Source organism: Strix uralensis, chromosome 1 (assembly GCF_047716275.1).
Source record: "Strix uralensis isolate ZFMK-TIS-50842 chromosome 1, bStrUra1, whole genome shotgun sequence".
NCBI lineage: Eukaryota > Metazoa > Chordata > Aves > Strigiformes > Strigidae > Strix > Strix uralensis.
Window position 1 is genome coordinate 1,712,078 of NC_133972.1, and position 14,620 is coordinate 1,726,697.

At 48.0% G+C, this 14,620-nt stretch overlaps 1 protein-coding gene across 1 annotated transcript; it reads right to left on the reverse strand.

The window, feature by feature from the left end:
* Positions 1-170: 170 nt before the first annotated feature.
* KLHL40 (kelch like family member 40) lies at positions 171-10,875 on the reverse strand. Its single transcript, XM_074864332.1, has 6 exons — positions 9,538-10,875; positions 5,687-5,847; positions 4,004-4,111; positions 2,839-3,024; positions 2,137-2,283; positions 171-1,381 (listed from the first exon to the last, which is right to left on the reverse strand). Exons 1-6 carry the CDS (start codon positions 10,681-10,683, stop codon positions 1,270-1,272), a joined length of 1,860 nt encoding a protein of 619 aa, XP_074720433.1. The 5' UTR covers positions 10,684-10,875; the 3' UTR covers positions 171-1,269.
* Positions 10,876-14,620: the final 3,745 nt, after the last annotated feature.

Here is a 14,620-nt window from a genome sequence, read left to right on the forward strand (position 1 = left end):
AGTTTCAGCTCCCAAATGAGGGAAAATAAGGAGAATAAAAGGTGGGGCTCTGCTAGGGCTCTCCATGGGGCTGGTTTGCTCTGTGTGTTCATTACAACTTTTGCTTGGTCCTTCTGTTTGATTGCTGCGGCCATTCAGTTACAGCTCTATCAACACACAAACACAAGGGATTTCTTTTGAAATAGCCTAATTTATTTTTAAATAAACCACCAGTCAGATGGTGTGGTCATCAGGAGATTTTTGCTCTAGCAGATCTTTGTCCTGCTGCCAGTACAGTCATGTTTCTATCAAAATATCATTATGGATAACATTAAAAAAAAATGTGCATTTTTCCTCAGTAGGAAGCGCTCTTTGAGCCAGACACATCTGAGATCTCCATGTATTTAGCAAACTAGAATACTCTTTAAAAAAAAAAGGTCAGAACATTAAAAATAAGAGAAACAGCATAAATATAAAACCTTTCCCTGAAAAACAGCACTTGTCCAGCCATAGGTGAGGACACTGTGATCTGTGATTGACAGGCCAGAGATGAGTGCACATGGCCTCCCCTGCCCATCTCTTGCACCTTTCCTATCCTATTACTTGCATGACTCGTTCCCTCCTGCAGACCTTAGCTCCTGGCCTCTCTTCAGTCTAAAGTCAAGGTGGAGGCAAAGAACTAAGACTATTTTCTTTTCATTGCAACTTCCAAGGCATTTCTGCTGACCATGCTCTTTTCTTTTAATTGTCTCAGCCCCACAACCCTCATCACTCAGGAACTCATCAGGGTCCCCCCAGGTCTCTCCTCTACCACTTGACTTTGACCCTTCCTTTTCCTCTCCAAGGTGGGCTCTAGCACCATGCTCACAGCTATCTTTCCTGGGGAATGTCAGCTTAGTCCCTTGGGATCCACTTGCTGCCTCCACTGTTGGCTAGAGAGATTCAACAGCAGTGGAGAAGATGGAAAAAAACATGGAGGAAGAAGCGAAACAATTGTACGATCTTTTTGTCCCGCCTACTGAGACTGGAACAACTCATTGCTCCATGCTTAGTCTACCCCAGCTCCTTGCAGGCTCCCAATCCATTCTCTCGTTATCTTGTAAGCATCTTCAAGTTCCCATAGGGCTTCAAGATAATTTTCCCCTCTCTCATTTGACGAAGTAGAAAGGTACCAATCACAGATGCAATGTCCTACACAGTATCCAGATGCCACATCTCTGCACATGGCCTCACCTCTCCCCATCCCTCCTTGCCCCAGATCCCCATGGAAAGAAAATAAATCACACCCCACTACATCTTCGTTAGGCGCAAAACGTTGAGGCGCACGGGAAGGAAAGTGGCACCAGAGGCGTACTGGATCTCCCGGAGGACCCCTTCCCACTTCTTCTGCTCTTCATCATATCTGGGGAGAGACAGACAGTTACAGTGAGGAAGGCGACTCCTCTCCCTTCAGCTGTGCTCCATAGTGGTGGGAGCCCTTGACACATTGTGTGATGTCCCACAGACATTATTCGGCCACAAGATATCTGTGGAAGCTGCATGGGGACTTTCAGCTTTGATTTGCAGTGCCAGGCTAGGGCACATGGCTATCAGCATGTGGTCTCGCAGGGGAGGGTGTATTTTTCCATTGGGAAGCAGGCTGATGGCACCAAGACTGAACATCCATGATGAAGGCCAGCAGATGCCTGCTGAGGGTGCTCTAGAGCCGCAGACGTGAAGGACAGGAGCAGCTAACATTATATTAGCAGCCCGATTCTCCGCTCACATGTGAGACTTAGCTGATTTCCAGCTCAAGCACTGGCTTTTCCCAGGGAGAGGATGCATTGCACAAATGCTGCTTCATGCCAAAGGGGAGGTCTGGAACCAGCTCCAGGCAAAACGTCAATGCAACAACAAAGCTAAAGGAGTAGATTTTTCCCTGGTACATTGCTATGTGAGGCTGGGAGAGGTCACTGAATCACCCAATGTGCCCTCCAGCACAGCACAGGGCAAACTTCTCACCCAGAGACCCTGCAACGAGCCTGCAGCCTTGTGCTTGGGTAACAACATCCGTCTCATACTGAAGGCATCAAGAAAGACAGAAACTATCTGTTCCCTCAGTGGCTCTCACTAACATTCTCTCATGCTCCCTTGGACAGCCCCGGGTAAGACCATCACCTCCAAACGTCGTTCAGCTCCGTTGGCACCAGCTCTCCTGACTCTGTCTCCACCGTGGCGAACCCTCCGAGCAGGTAGAGCACCCCGGCCAAGCTCACCAGGCTGACAGAGCTGCGCTCCTGCGGGAACTCAGTGAAGGTGTCCCACCTGCCGTGTCAAGAGAGGGGACATGTTAGGGCACTCTGCCTACCCCCATGCTGAGGCTGGCCTCGAGTCAGGAACCAACAACTGAATTAACTAGTGACAGTTTAACTTGTGTAGGACTACATGGGATGGGATCATACACTGACTGTTGTTAGAAATATCTGTTTCCATCATCATAGTTCAACTTCATTTTTCATTGAGTAGATGAGCTATGAAGCACACCTGGCATAGACCAGCAGGTCCCAGCGGTCAGACTGCATCTTCAAAGGCCCACCCAAAGTCAAAGAGCCTTGGGTGAAGCTGCCAAGATGAAGCTACAGCCCTGCAGGGAACCCAAGGACTGCACCCATTGGTGAAATGTCTTTGAAGGTGAGCCTGAGATGATCCACAGCCCAACTGCAGTGGCATTGGTGATGTCCAGCTGTCTGAGAAATACAGACTGGAAGGAACTGGTATCGGGATTTGCAAGCAAACTCCAGAATGGCTGGAAGTTGCTTAATGTGCACCTGTAGCTGCTCCTTGTGTAACTACACCCCGAAGGTATGCTCAGGTACGTACTTGTTGGTGGCAATGTCATAGACTTCCACTGAGTTGGTCAAGCCGGAGTCGGTCACACCAGCTGCCACGTAGATTTTGTCCTTGTGCACAGTGGCTCCAAACAAGGAGCGGGACGTTTTCATGGGAGCCAACTCCTTCCACTCAAACTTGGATGGGTCATAGATACACATCTTCTTCAGGCACTTCCTAGAGAAAGATGAGAGAGAAAAGGAGCCTTGATCACCTGCCAAGGGGCAGATTTGTGCTGCAGGAGTTCACGGATGTCTGCTGGGAAGAACGTGGGGTCTCTAGAAAGGATTTTCTCCTTTACATCAGCATGAGTGCCTTTGCTTGAGTGTGCATCCAAGGATGCCCATGCGTGGGTACATCATTTGTGTATATAACATATCCCCTCCTGCTGTGTCTGCTCCAGATAGGAGTCCTACAAGTTCGGCATTGTGCTCACACAGCTGGATGTGGGTCCACGTAGCAAACTGCCCCTCAGGACCTCACACACAGCCGTCAGACAGTGTTTCAGTGCTCCTGATCCAACTTGACACTGCAAAATATCATCAGTAACGTCCTAAGATGTGTGAATGTATGCACGCTCACACTTTTCTGACCATAATCCTTTCAGAGCAGGACCTGTCTTTGCTGGATTATGGCATGTTTGCTCTGCAAACAGTCACACTTCTGCTTTGCAAAGCAATCGCTGCGATGCTCCCTGAGAGAGGCTTTTTCTTCTGAGCCCGTCTCCTGCAGGAGGGCAGGGTGGGGGTCAGGTTTGATGAGGTTTTTCACTCCTATTGCAAATACCCATCTGGATTTAACTACTAGGACCATGCTGGTCCACAAAAAGTCTAAGACAGGAGACACTGAATGTGAAGGGACTCCTTTCTCTTCAGTGCCTCTCCCAGTCTGTGCGACTTCTATTTATTGTGAGCAAAGGGGATGATATGTTCCCTCCCCTGAAATGACAGTGACATCTCCCTCATGTTCCTGTAGGACTCCTAAGGGCTGGGGAAGGGCTGCAGTCACAGAGGCGAGCTGAGAGGGAAGGATCCACGTCTCACACCCCATTCAACCCTTCTTAACACATAGCATCCAGGTTGGGGAGGTATCAGCTCATGCTCTGCACTCCCACTAGTTTGGGGGATGACTTCCTGAATTTGTCTTTTTGACTTACTTGTCGCTTCCTTTGCCACCGATGACATAGATGAGATCCTTGTGCGATACCACTGCGTGGCCATAGACTGCATAGGGAAGGGAGTCGGCTTCACCCCACTTGAAGGACCTGGATCAGAGAAAAATGGGAAGCAAAATGTAGCTTGCTGGGTGAGGCCTAGAGTACACGGCACATTACAGACCGAGAGGTGAGCACAAATCCTGACTCAGTCTCAAAAATACGAGGTTTTCAATGAGATGGGGCTCACCCAGTAAATTCTGTGATCCTAAATAAAAGGGGGAAATAAAATATGCAGAAAGTTTATGCTAATATTAATTATCTTCTGCAGCATCCCCTACTCTTGGGCTTTGTGGATACACATCCCCACTTCTCCCAGGACATCACCTCGTTTATAAGCATTACCAGCTGAACACAAATGAGACAGATTTTTTGCATAATGGAAAAAAATTGAAGCCAATGAGACTTACGGGTGCAAGATCCTGAGGACAAATTTATTTTTGGCCATTACTTTCCACTTTGAGGTGCTTTGGTTGGCCAGCACTCAGCAAGGACCCATGGGAGCGGGTGTGTCCACATTTTGCAGTGCAGGGCTGTGTTGATGCCTCTGAGCTAGCTCTGAGCAGAAGATGTAGCTATAAGGCTTTGGAAACCCAAAACTAGTACCCAGATAGGGCTGACCGGTTTCTCAGGAAGTGTCTGTTCATGTCCATGTAGCTTGGACTCATCCCCAGCTTTGATACATGTAGGATGTAGCCCCCAAGACATGCACTTTATTATACCTAAGAACTGAGTTGCTCTCTGATCTGATCCCATAGACCAGCAGTTTGCCCTCTCCAGGTTTATTACAGTTGAAATCTTGAGCTAAATGATGCTAGAAACATAAGTGGTGCTGATCACATCTCTACCAGCTTCAAATCGGTATTCAAATCACCCCCCGAGCACTTAGTGGGGGAGACACATCGTTTCCCAGAGTCTGCAGGGGCAGATAAATGCCCCATTCTGTCAGAATGTAACTGATTTCAAATCTCTGCCTATAAAACAGACTTTGAAGCACACACATCTAAATATAGAGCAAGCATAGGCTTGTTAACGCCTACCGCTCTGCCTCGTTGGGGAAGAGACCAGCAGTCTTTGGATGTTTCTGTCTCCTGTGAGCAGAACAGGATCGTGCCTTTTAATTAAGCTCATGGCCTAACATGGGTCAGAGCCCACTGTCCAAAAATAATCAAATATTAAGCCTGATATAAATCAGGATGGGCCATTCAGTGCCACATCTGAGTATTTTCAAAACAAATTTTCCTGTTCAAAGCCACTCCTGGTGAGACCACGGTGAATGTCACTGAACCTCCAACCAATGGACAAGAGCAGAAGGAAAAACTCCTCTTGCTCCTCTGTACAGGTCTCACATGAGCATCTACTAAGATCAGTCCCCCATAACATAATATCCCCATTACATCTTCTATCTCCGGGAGGTTCAATTACAATAAACGAAGCAGCTGGAAGGAGACAGCTTAGAGCTCCAAGGTACAGCTTGAGACAGTCCCAGTGGTCCCAGCATCTAGATGCAGAGTTTAAGCTCTGTCTCCTTTTAGCCCCTGGAGAGCTGGAGTCATTTTGCATGGCAGTTGCTTCACCTTCTCCTGTAAACCACCTCCCGTCCCGCACTCAGATGTGAACACTTACAGCCGGTCGTAGCACAGGACCGAATCCAAGGTCTTCTCTCCCTCTTTCAGTTCTTTCCCTCCGACCACAAAAATAGAGTTTTCTGCCTCTCCCAGGCCAAAGAGGCAGCGAGGGGAGGGCAGAGGGGGCATCCCCAGCCAGTCTGCATCCAGATGGTCATACTGAAAGGAAACACATGGACATTAGTGTGTGCTCACCCAGTCCATTCGCCTAGCAAAAACCAGGGTCTAGAGGGTGAGGGCAAAGTCCATTCCCACGTGCAGCTTGGTCACCCCAGTAGGCACTTTCTGCGATGCTGGTTTCTGCCTGTGCCTCACCATCTGGTGCAGGATGGGAGATCTTAGTGCAAACCCAAGTCATCTGTCATATGACATATGTTTTATGACAAGGCATAAGAACAGAGATGCACCAGCGTGAACATGTTCTGCTCTATGCACCAAAACCTTGACTTGGAACAAGCTTGGTTGTCTTCGGATAAGAAAGTCCCATGTTGGACCTATAATGGATAGTTCCTGGGGCTGAAGGAGCTGAAGCACTTCAGTCTTGGAAATTTTGCCTAAACTTCTTCAGAAGTAGCACACACCACAGTATTTCGTCCTGGTATTTTCCATCTCTGCCAGGTAACAGCATGCCGTCGGCAATGCTGGCTACACAGCTCATTACCCTGAGCCCCTTCTTTCTCCACCAGTTCTTCTTCTTTCTGGCAAATGATCAGTTACCGTGTTCCTCCTCTGTTTCTCAAGATACTGATGTTGTCCTGTATCACCTCAGAGAGCTCATGAGATGAAACGTATGTGTGTCCATCTGCACAAAGGCTATTTACACAACATCTATCTACCCAATGCAGTACAACACAACCGAGACGGTACGGCAAAGACCAGAGCTCTTCTTGCTGACCAAAGTGTACCAGGCCCATCTGATAGCTGGGGAAACTGATCCATACAGCGCCACTAAATCACATGGCCAAATCCTTGCAGACCCTTGGATATCTGTAGATCAAGGCATTGCCTCATCTCCCACCAGAAAAAAAGATATGAAATATTATGAGGCTGGGAGGGTGTCTCTGGGCACAACGGCTTGATGGAAACTGTAAACTGGGGCAAAAATTTTTAATGTAGTTTGGTAGCAGAGGAGGAAGTGACGTCTTGCAGCCAGTTTGGTGGGACTCTGCAAGACGAAGCTCTGATACAGCATTGCCTGAAGCACTGTGTGCTATGGGCTAGGGCCAAAAAGCTTCATCTTGCTGGGTTGCCTTCAAAGACTCGGCCCCAGATGGATGCCTGTGCTTATTGTCTCTTTGTAAGCTGTGGTCCACGTATGTGTTATTTATAGTGCAAACCCGAGCAGCTCAGTCACCAGGATAGTTCCTGATTCTTGATGGATTCAGCTTAGAAATGACAAGTAAAGGATACCCTTTCCCACCTGAAATATCAATGGAATCATTTTGTTCCTGACAAAATTTGCAAGGCCTCTAGGATTTGTCAGCATTTTTATATTTTGATGCCTGTCCTTAAGTCTAAACTATGTCTGACCTAACTCTCCTGGCTTCAGCAAAAGGAATTGGGGAGGCCAGAAACGGAGTCAGAGGTATAAGATGCTGCTGCACTGACGTGGTGACTCAAGGGTCCATCTTACAGCTGCCTGTCTAAATCTGTGTGAAGTTTCAGATGAGAAAAGGCTCAAAAGACTCTTACTCATACAGAAACCATAAGCTATGTAATGGCACTGATGACAATGAATTACACCTTTGAAAACTGATGGCTCCTTCCAGTCCTGGGCCTTGTCTGCACCTCCCATGCACAAGGGCTACAGTGAGCCGTGAAGGGACCACTGTCCCCTTCTTGTGGGGAAGAAGCTAAAAATGGCCACGGAATGCCCAAGGCATTTACTACTGAGTCAGTGGCAAATTGGGAGCTGAATATAGAAATCTTGCTGTTTACAGCTTAAAATCACAGAATAATTAATGTTGAAGGGACCTCCAAGGGTCTTTCATCCAGCCCCCATGCTCAAGCAGGTGTAGCTTCAGAGTTAGAGCAGGTTGCCAGGGCTTTGTGCAGTCACATATTAAATGTCTCCAAGAATGGATGTTTTGTGACCTCTCTGGACCCCTGCTCCAGTACTCCACCACCTCTGTTGGGAAGGTTTTCCTCACAGCTAACTGAAATTTCCTTTACTGCAACTCCTGGCCATTGCTTCTTGTCCCAGCTTTGTGCAAATCCAAGAAGAGTCTGGATCCTTCTTCTGTGTCGCCTCCTATTAGGGAACTGCAGACACCAATGAGACCTTCCCTTCCCCTCCTCTAGGCTGATCAGACCCAGTTCAGTCTCTCCTTGTACCTCCCATTCTCCAGCTCTGATCATCTTGGTGGCCTCTGCTAGACTCATCCCAGTACCTCAATGTCTCCCAGACTGGACACAGCATCCAGATGTAGTCTCACAAATGCACAATCACATGAGAAAAAAAAAAAAAATCTCTTCCCTGGAGCTGCCTGATGCAGTCATGCTGAAACAGCCCAGGGCAAGGTGGGCCTTCAGTGCTGCTCAAGGAATTACCTGGCCTGACCAGCAGCCAGACTGGTGGAGCATTGACCTTTGGACACAGGTTTCAGCTAAATACATAGCAGCCCATCCACCTGCTCTGCACAGGTAAATGATGGTGCTGGCCACATCTGATGTTGTCATCCATTGTCCAGTGCGAATGGCTATATCTCAAACAGCGCACTCCCACTGGCACTCCCACTGCTTTCCCCCTCCATCCTGCTTTCTAGAGCTGCGGTTTCTTCCTGCTGATTTCTCCTTTCATGGGCTTCGTGTGGGCTTCACAGCCTCCAAAGCCCGACCCTTGTCCTTGTGAGGACAAGCATGGTCCCTGCACACATGATGCAGATGTACAGCCCTACCAGTTCAATGAGGCAAGGGAGGGATCAAGGCTTCATGTCTCAGCTTGGGAACTACCCTTACTTTATCCTTTCTGCCTGGGCACGTTACTGTTTCTTCCCAGAAGACATGTGAGCCATGGGGTAAGAATATAAGGATTTCTGGCTATGGGGGGAAGAACAGAGGATTTACCAGATTCCTGCAGGGTCATCAGGAAGGGTAGGTGCCTTGTGTTAGCTGTACACAGGGAAGGTGCTCTTGGGTTACAGCCCAGGCTGGGACTCAGATTGCCTGCACACAGCTCAATCCGATCACAGCTTTCATCACTGCTGAGTTAGAACAGCCACTTTTCTTGTGGAGTATCCCAAAGGACGTCACACTGTGGTTTCCCCCACACATGATGGAAATGGCCAGGGCAGAGACTCTGAGCCGGAACTAGCACACTTCCAGGGGCAACAACAGCACTAGAAATGGGGCACATCTTGGTAGGTAGGGATGTACCCTGTGTCCTTGGGGTGTTTGCTCTGGGGCTGTAGCTGCTGCTGTTCCTTTGTTGGCACCTGGCAGAGTCACCCTTGCATTTTTCTGGGGGTTCATAACCAGGGAACATAAAGGATGTAAAGCGGAACCCAGACCTGATGTCACTAACCTTCCAGTTAGTGTGCCCTATGGCAGCCGGGGTGGACCAAATGCATTGCTCAAAGCGGTCCCCTCTTCAGGATTTGGATCAAGAAGGCTTATTCCTACTTCTTCAAGCCTCCTTCCTCAATTACCAGAACCGCCCCCCCTCAGTGGGATCTGCCTTAAAAATATAGGGAGAAGAATCTCTAGTAAAGCAACTCAGATGTTTCACCTTCATTTACAACTTTCATTTCAGCATCACATAACAATGAATATTACTGGCATCACATGGAAGCTAAAGTCTGGTGATGCTCCAAAGTGGTCAGAGAAACAAAAGAAAGATAAATCTAGTACCTGTAAGAAGTAGGAACTCATGGGATCCTCTTTGATGTCCTCATTGTAGTATAGTCCTCCAACAATGAAGATCTGATTCTCTTTGGTCACCAGACTGATGTGGTTCTTCGGGATTTGAGTAGACAGGGAGGCACAATAGCACTCATTGGCAGTGGGATCATAGGCCACTGCTCCACTGTCACTCACCATGAAAATAAGGTCCTGGAGGAACATCCCAAAGCGCATTGTGTCATTTAAGATCCCTGGAAGAGCATTCTCCTCTGTGTCTTCCTCCTCATCTACTGCTCCATTGACAACATTGTCTTTCACTTGCTTTTCACTGCTTTTCTTCACTTTCTTCTTCTTCACCACAGTGAATTTACCATTTTGGGCATCCTTCACCATCTGCAGTTTCTTGAGCAGCTCTGGGCTGGACTTCACCATGGCGTGCTTCTCCACGTGGTCCTTGATGTAGTCGTTGGACATGAGGCGGAAGCGGATGCTTTCAAAGATGACAGGCAAGGCCTTCTGCCGGCTCTCATGGTCCTTGGTCCCCACCCACCTCATCACTACTTCGAAGACAGTCTCCTCTTTCTCGATATTGAGGGAGTCACTAGAGATGACCGCAATAAGCTCATCGGGGGAGAGCTGGTAGAACTCCTCATCCCGAGACACCAGTGCAAAGCGATCGCAAATGAAATCCCGCGCTGCCACAGCCAGCCGGGCACAATCCAGCATCAATCCCAGCCTGAAGATAGCCAAGCAGTTGCTGAGGCAGAGTCGCTTCTGCAAGAAGGACACGCAGACGGTGAAGATGGAGGGGATCTGGAACATGTTGGCCACAGAGAAGATGTCCTGCACGTTCTGCTCTGTGATCTCCAGCTCAGAGGTGTAGATATAATGAAGGATCTTGCCCATGACATCCGGATCAACATCTTCCAAACTGACCTCCCTCTTCTTGCTCTCTTCCATGTCCGAGAGGAACATAGCTCGAAAATAGGGGCTGCAAGCTGCCAGCACCAGTCGATGGCAGGGAAACTCCTTCCCCTTGACTTTTAAGACACAGTCCAGAAACTTATTGTGGTCCAACATGTCTTTGAGTCCATCCTGGAGGAGAGTTTGCTGGTAGAGACGCAGTTCTTCCGCTTGATCAAAAGGCAAACCCATGGTGAAGAGTAACTGCTTCTTTTTTTCCCAATCCTTCTTTTATATATATATATATTTACGAATATATCTATACCTGAGTCCCTGGTAAAGAGACTTACTCAAAGCAGGGCTTACAGATCTCCCTTGCTTCCAGACCGTCAGCACACTGGGAATGTGAAATGCTTGCTACTATTGCAGCTGTCTGTGTACTTCAGTTTCCAACGCAGAGCTTTATATATAGCCACAGCATTACAAAGCTTAAGGAATTTATACTGGAGCATGTGTAAGCCGATCACCCTTTAGTGTGACACATTGGACAAGGAGGAAGGCAGCGGGACGGGGGAACAGCTGTAATTCCAGCCTCGATGATTCAAGAAGGGTCTGTCAGTCCATGAGTCACCGCGGGGGGAGCAGGAGCTTTTGCTGCCACCCATGATGGGAGACACATGCGACCCATCAGCTCAGTCACCCTGCTTGGGAAACAGCCTCCAGATGAATCAAACATCCCAATCTGCCTTCTGGGTCATGAATGGCAAGGCTGGAACCTTCTCCTGACACTGCTAAACAGACTGCTCCGAAACTGCTAAACTTTGTGCTGTGCTAAAAATATATCATGAAGTCAAAGCTGAAAAGATGCAATAAGGGAGTGTCTTATGTGGGCTTTGTGGCATCCCTGGCTCCAGTCAGCTTGCTCTCAGGGCTGTTTTTCTGCACAGATATGTCCTTTGTTCTCCCCTGGAGTCACTTTTCAGGGGTCTGGAAGGGGGTGGAAAATGAAGATAGAGCTATTTATTTATACCCCTGTATGGGATACGAGACCTATGCTGGAAGTTACTTTAAAAGTCTCGCTAAAGGATGAGACTTGAGAAGTCTGGGACAGGGATGGCTTTGCTTTGCCTGAAATAAGTGCATGGGCCCAAATGGAACAGTCTCTGGACACCTCATCATTAATAAATCCATCTTTTCCACATCTTGGTGACAGAGAAAGGGTCTGAGGCAGAACAGAAGTAAAGAGAGGTCAATGGTGAGCTTCAACTCACAGATTAAGACATCTAAACACAGGTATCTTCTTGTAAGTTGAGGGTGACCTGCTAAGGTTTGCTGACATTCAACACAAGTCTAGAGCCACAGCAGGACAATCTGCCTGGCCTTGAGTTGGTACTCCAGAAAGGCTGAGGTCTCCAGCAGGTCTTGTGTCCTGTTTGCATACCCACGGATGTCTAGGAAGCCCCACGGGTGCTCAAATGGCTGGGCCAGGTCCAGCGTTTCCCATGGAGCTCATGAAGAAGCAAATCAGTTTTGACAGACATGTGTGAGCAGAGTAGTTACAATTATTTTTACCTATAGTAAAACTTATACATGAATCTGCTTTATCTCTGTTACCATGGACCCTCTGGGCTGGCCGACACTCAGAGATGGCACAGATTTAATTAATGATTTAATTAAGTCTATGGAAAGATATTAGCCACTCTTCCTGGTGTATTTAAAGCCACAATAACCCCTTACCCTCACATGGATGTATTTATAAAAGTGCTTTGTGCCACAATGGTTGTCTACATAAGTGGGAAGAGGGAGGGAGCTGTACTGATATGAAGCCCTTTTGTAGTGGTGAGGTTCCAGCAGCATCTTCGAGGTACCAATATAGCAGGAAAATAATCACAAGTTGTTTTCAGAGCTCACATCATAAGCTCTTCCGCTGTGCTGCTCATCTGTGATGGGATCAGACAACAAGCTCTGATCTTTGAACTGGGTCAATCTTCAGAAACGTTTCTCTGCTCCCAGACACCTGGGGTTGGACAACCCCATCATCCCCTCTCCCCTCCCTTTGCATTAGCTCTGCACTTTCTCAAGTTTAATCCTGTGTTGTCGTGCTACCAGCTGGGATTTTTCCCATTCTGCCTTTAATCTTCTTTGAGCCCTTCCTTGTTTTCCTTTTCGCTGTGCTGCTCGGCGTGTGCTGCCATCTGAGGTTTGCTTCCGTATTCCTCGTGTCATGAGGTGCTGCTGCTAAATGCAACTACAGTCCACCCCTTCCCAGAGAAGTTCCCAACCAATCAGTGGGTCTGTGACTTCTCCCAGGTTTGTGGTCCACCCAGGGAAAGAGCACTGTGCTGGTCCCAAACCCGCTCTGGGGAAGCAGCCCTGGTTCTTCAAGAGCACTGTCTCCTTGGTGCACTGTGTCATTTAGGCTCCCTACAAGCGTGGGGAGAGACAGACGTCTCTGGGAGCTGCTTCACTGCACCCAAGTTAGACACTTGCCTGAGATGAGAGGACTCTGGTGATGTCCACCTGTCCCCATTCATTCCACAAACAGTTTAAATCATGAATTCAGACTAGACATCCATAACTGGTCCCAGTGCCTCCTAATGCCAGCAGTGCTGGGATGCCGTCCTCATAATGACTTGTGGCAAGTCACACATGTCATCCCCTGCCTTACGTTTCCACCATTTTTTGCTGTCAGTTCAATACAGCAGCATCCATCCCAAGCCCTGTCATCAAAATGGGTGCAGATCGCATATATGGCCCAGGCTGGCCATGCAGGCTGGGCTCTGTGTGTTAACCTTGACCTCAAATGGTCTGTAAACCTCCCTGGCTCCTGAGCACAGCTGTATTCAGCTAGATAAGGGTGGTTCATCCCTAGACAAGTTTCTACGGCAGCCTGGTGGGACAGAGGGTTGATCTGGTGGACCCAAGCCCTGTGAGCAGCTCTGCGCCATGGGGAGGCTCACACGGTGCTCACAGGGAGACCCAGGGGTGCTTTCAGAGCCACTGGGCACTTCTCCTGAACCCTCCTGGGGCTGCGCTTGAAAAGCCATCAGTGTTTTATGCAGCTTAGATACACAGACTTCAGATTCTCTCACCCACAAGTATCTGGTGTTCAGATTATTTTTTTTCTTACATTTTAGGTTACATGTTTCCCGTCTGGATCTCAAGCACAGTATTTCTTTTTCACTTGTGTGTTTACTTGTTCCTCATTTCTGGTTTTCATCTGTTCATACTGGTTGGTCGTTGCCATTTTATAATCTATACACAGGTAAATCAATAGGATTTTCTGGGGACTTGGTCTGAGCCTTGCCGCTCTGGAGAGCCAAGGGTACATCTGATGGGAGGCTTTTCTCTGATGATAACAGTGGAATTTGAGGCAACCATCAATTCTGAGCCTTCTGCAACCATTATCTCTTTTAAAGGCTTTGATCACAGTAGACTTGTCCCATTCGTCTTCCGTTTGCTGGGCCCAACATGTCACTACTAAGGTAAGCTGGTCTCCAAGCAAGTACCAGCTAAGCCCAGAGGGATCTAAAAGCAGGTAAGATGGTACATGTGGATGCGATAAGGGTGAGCAGTGATCACAGTTACCATTTGGTTATCTCTATGCACACATGAATGGATGAATAGACTCTCCCCAGGGTACTCTCCCCGAGAGTTCTGACTGTTGTATAATAGACAACACAGCCCTGAATGGAGGTGGGCTGTTTTCAGATGGCCCTCAGCTCATGGGCCCCAGATCTAACAGGACTACAGCTAGTGATTTCCAGTGACCAATGGACTAAATCAGTTATTACATCTGCCTCTAAGTGGGAAATAGTCCCACCACGACATGGGAGTGGGTGAGGATACATGGGAAGCATCCTAAGGGGATGCAACGTAGCAGGATCACTCCCTCCCATAAAAATTTTAGAACAAGAAAGGTGAATGCAGGAATTATCACCATGTCAGGCTGAACAAGAATGTGTCCAGTGTAGGGCTATTGATTGGGATTTGTAGTTGCAATAAAGAATTGCTTTTCTTGGCTTCTTAGATGAATTTTGCTAACAGGCAGGTAATCGTCAGATCAGACAAGATATTCAGGATATTCTTCTCCAGGATAGAGATGATCCGTTGATAAATCCCATTCTACAGAGGCATACGCTGAGGCTGAGGGTCTCCTGCACAAGGCTGAGCTGGTTGAGGTAGCACC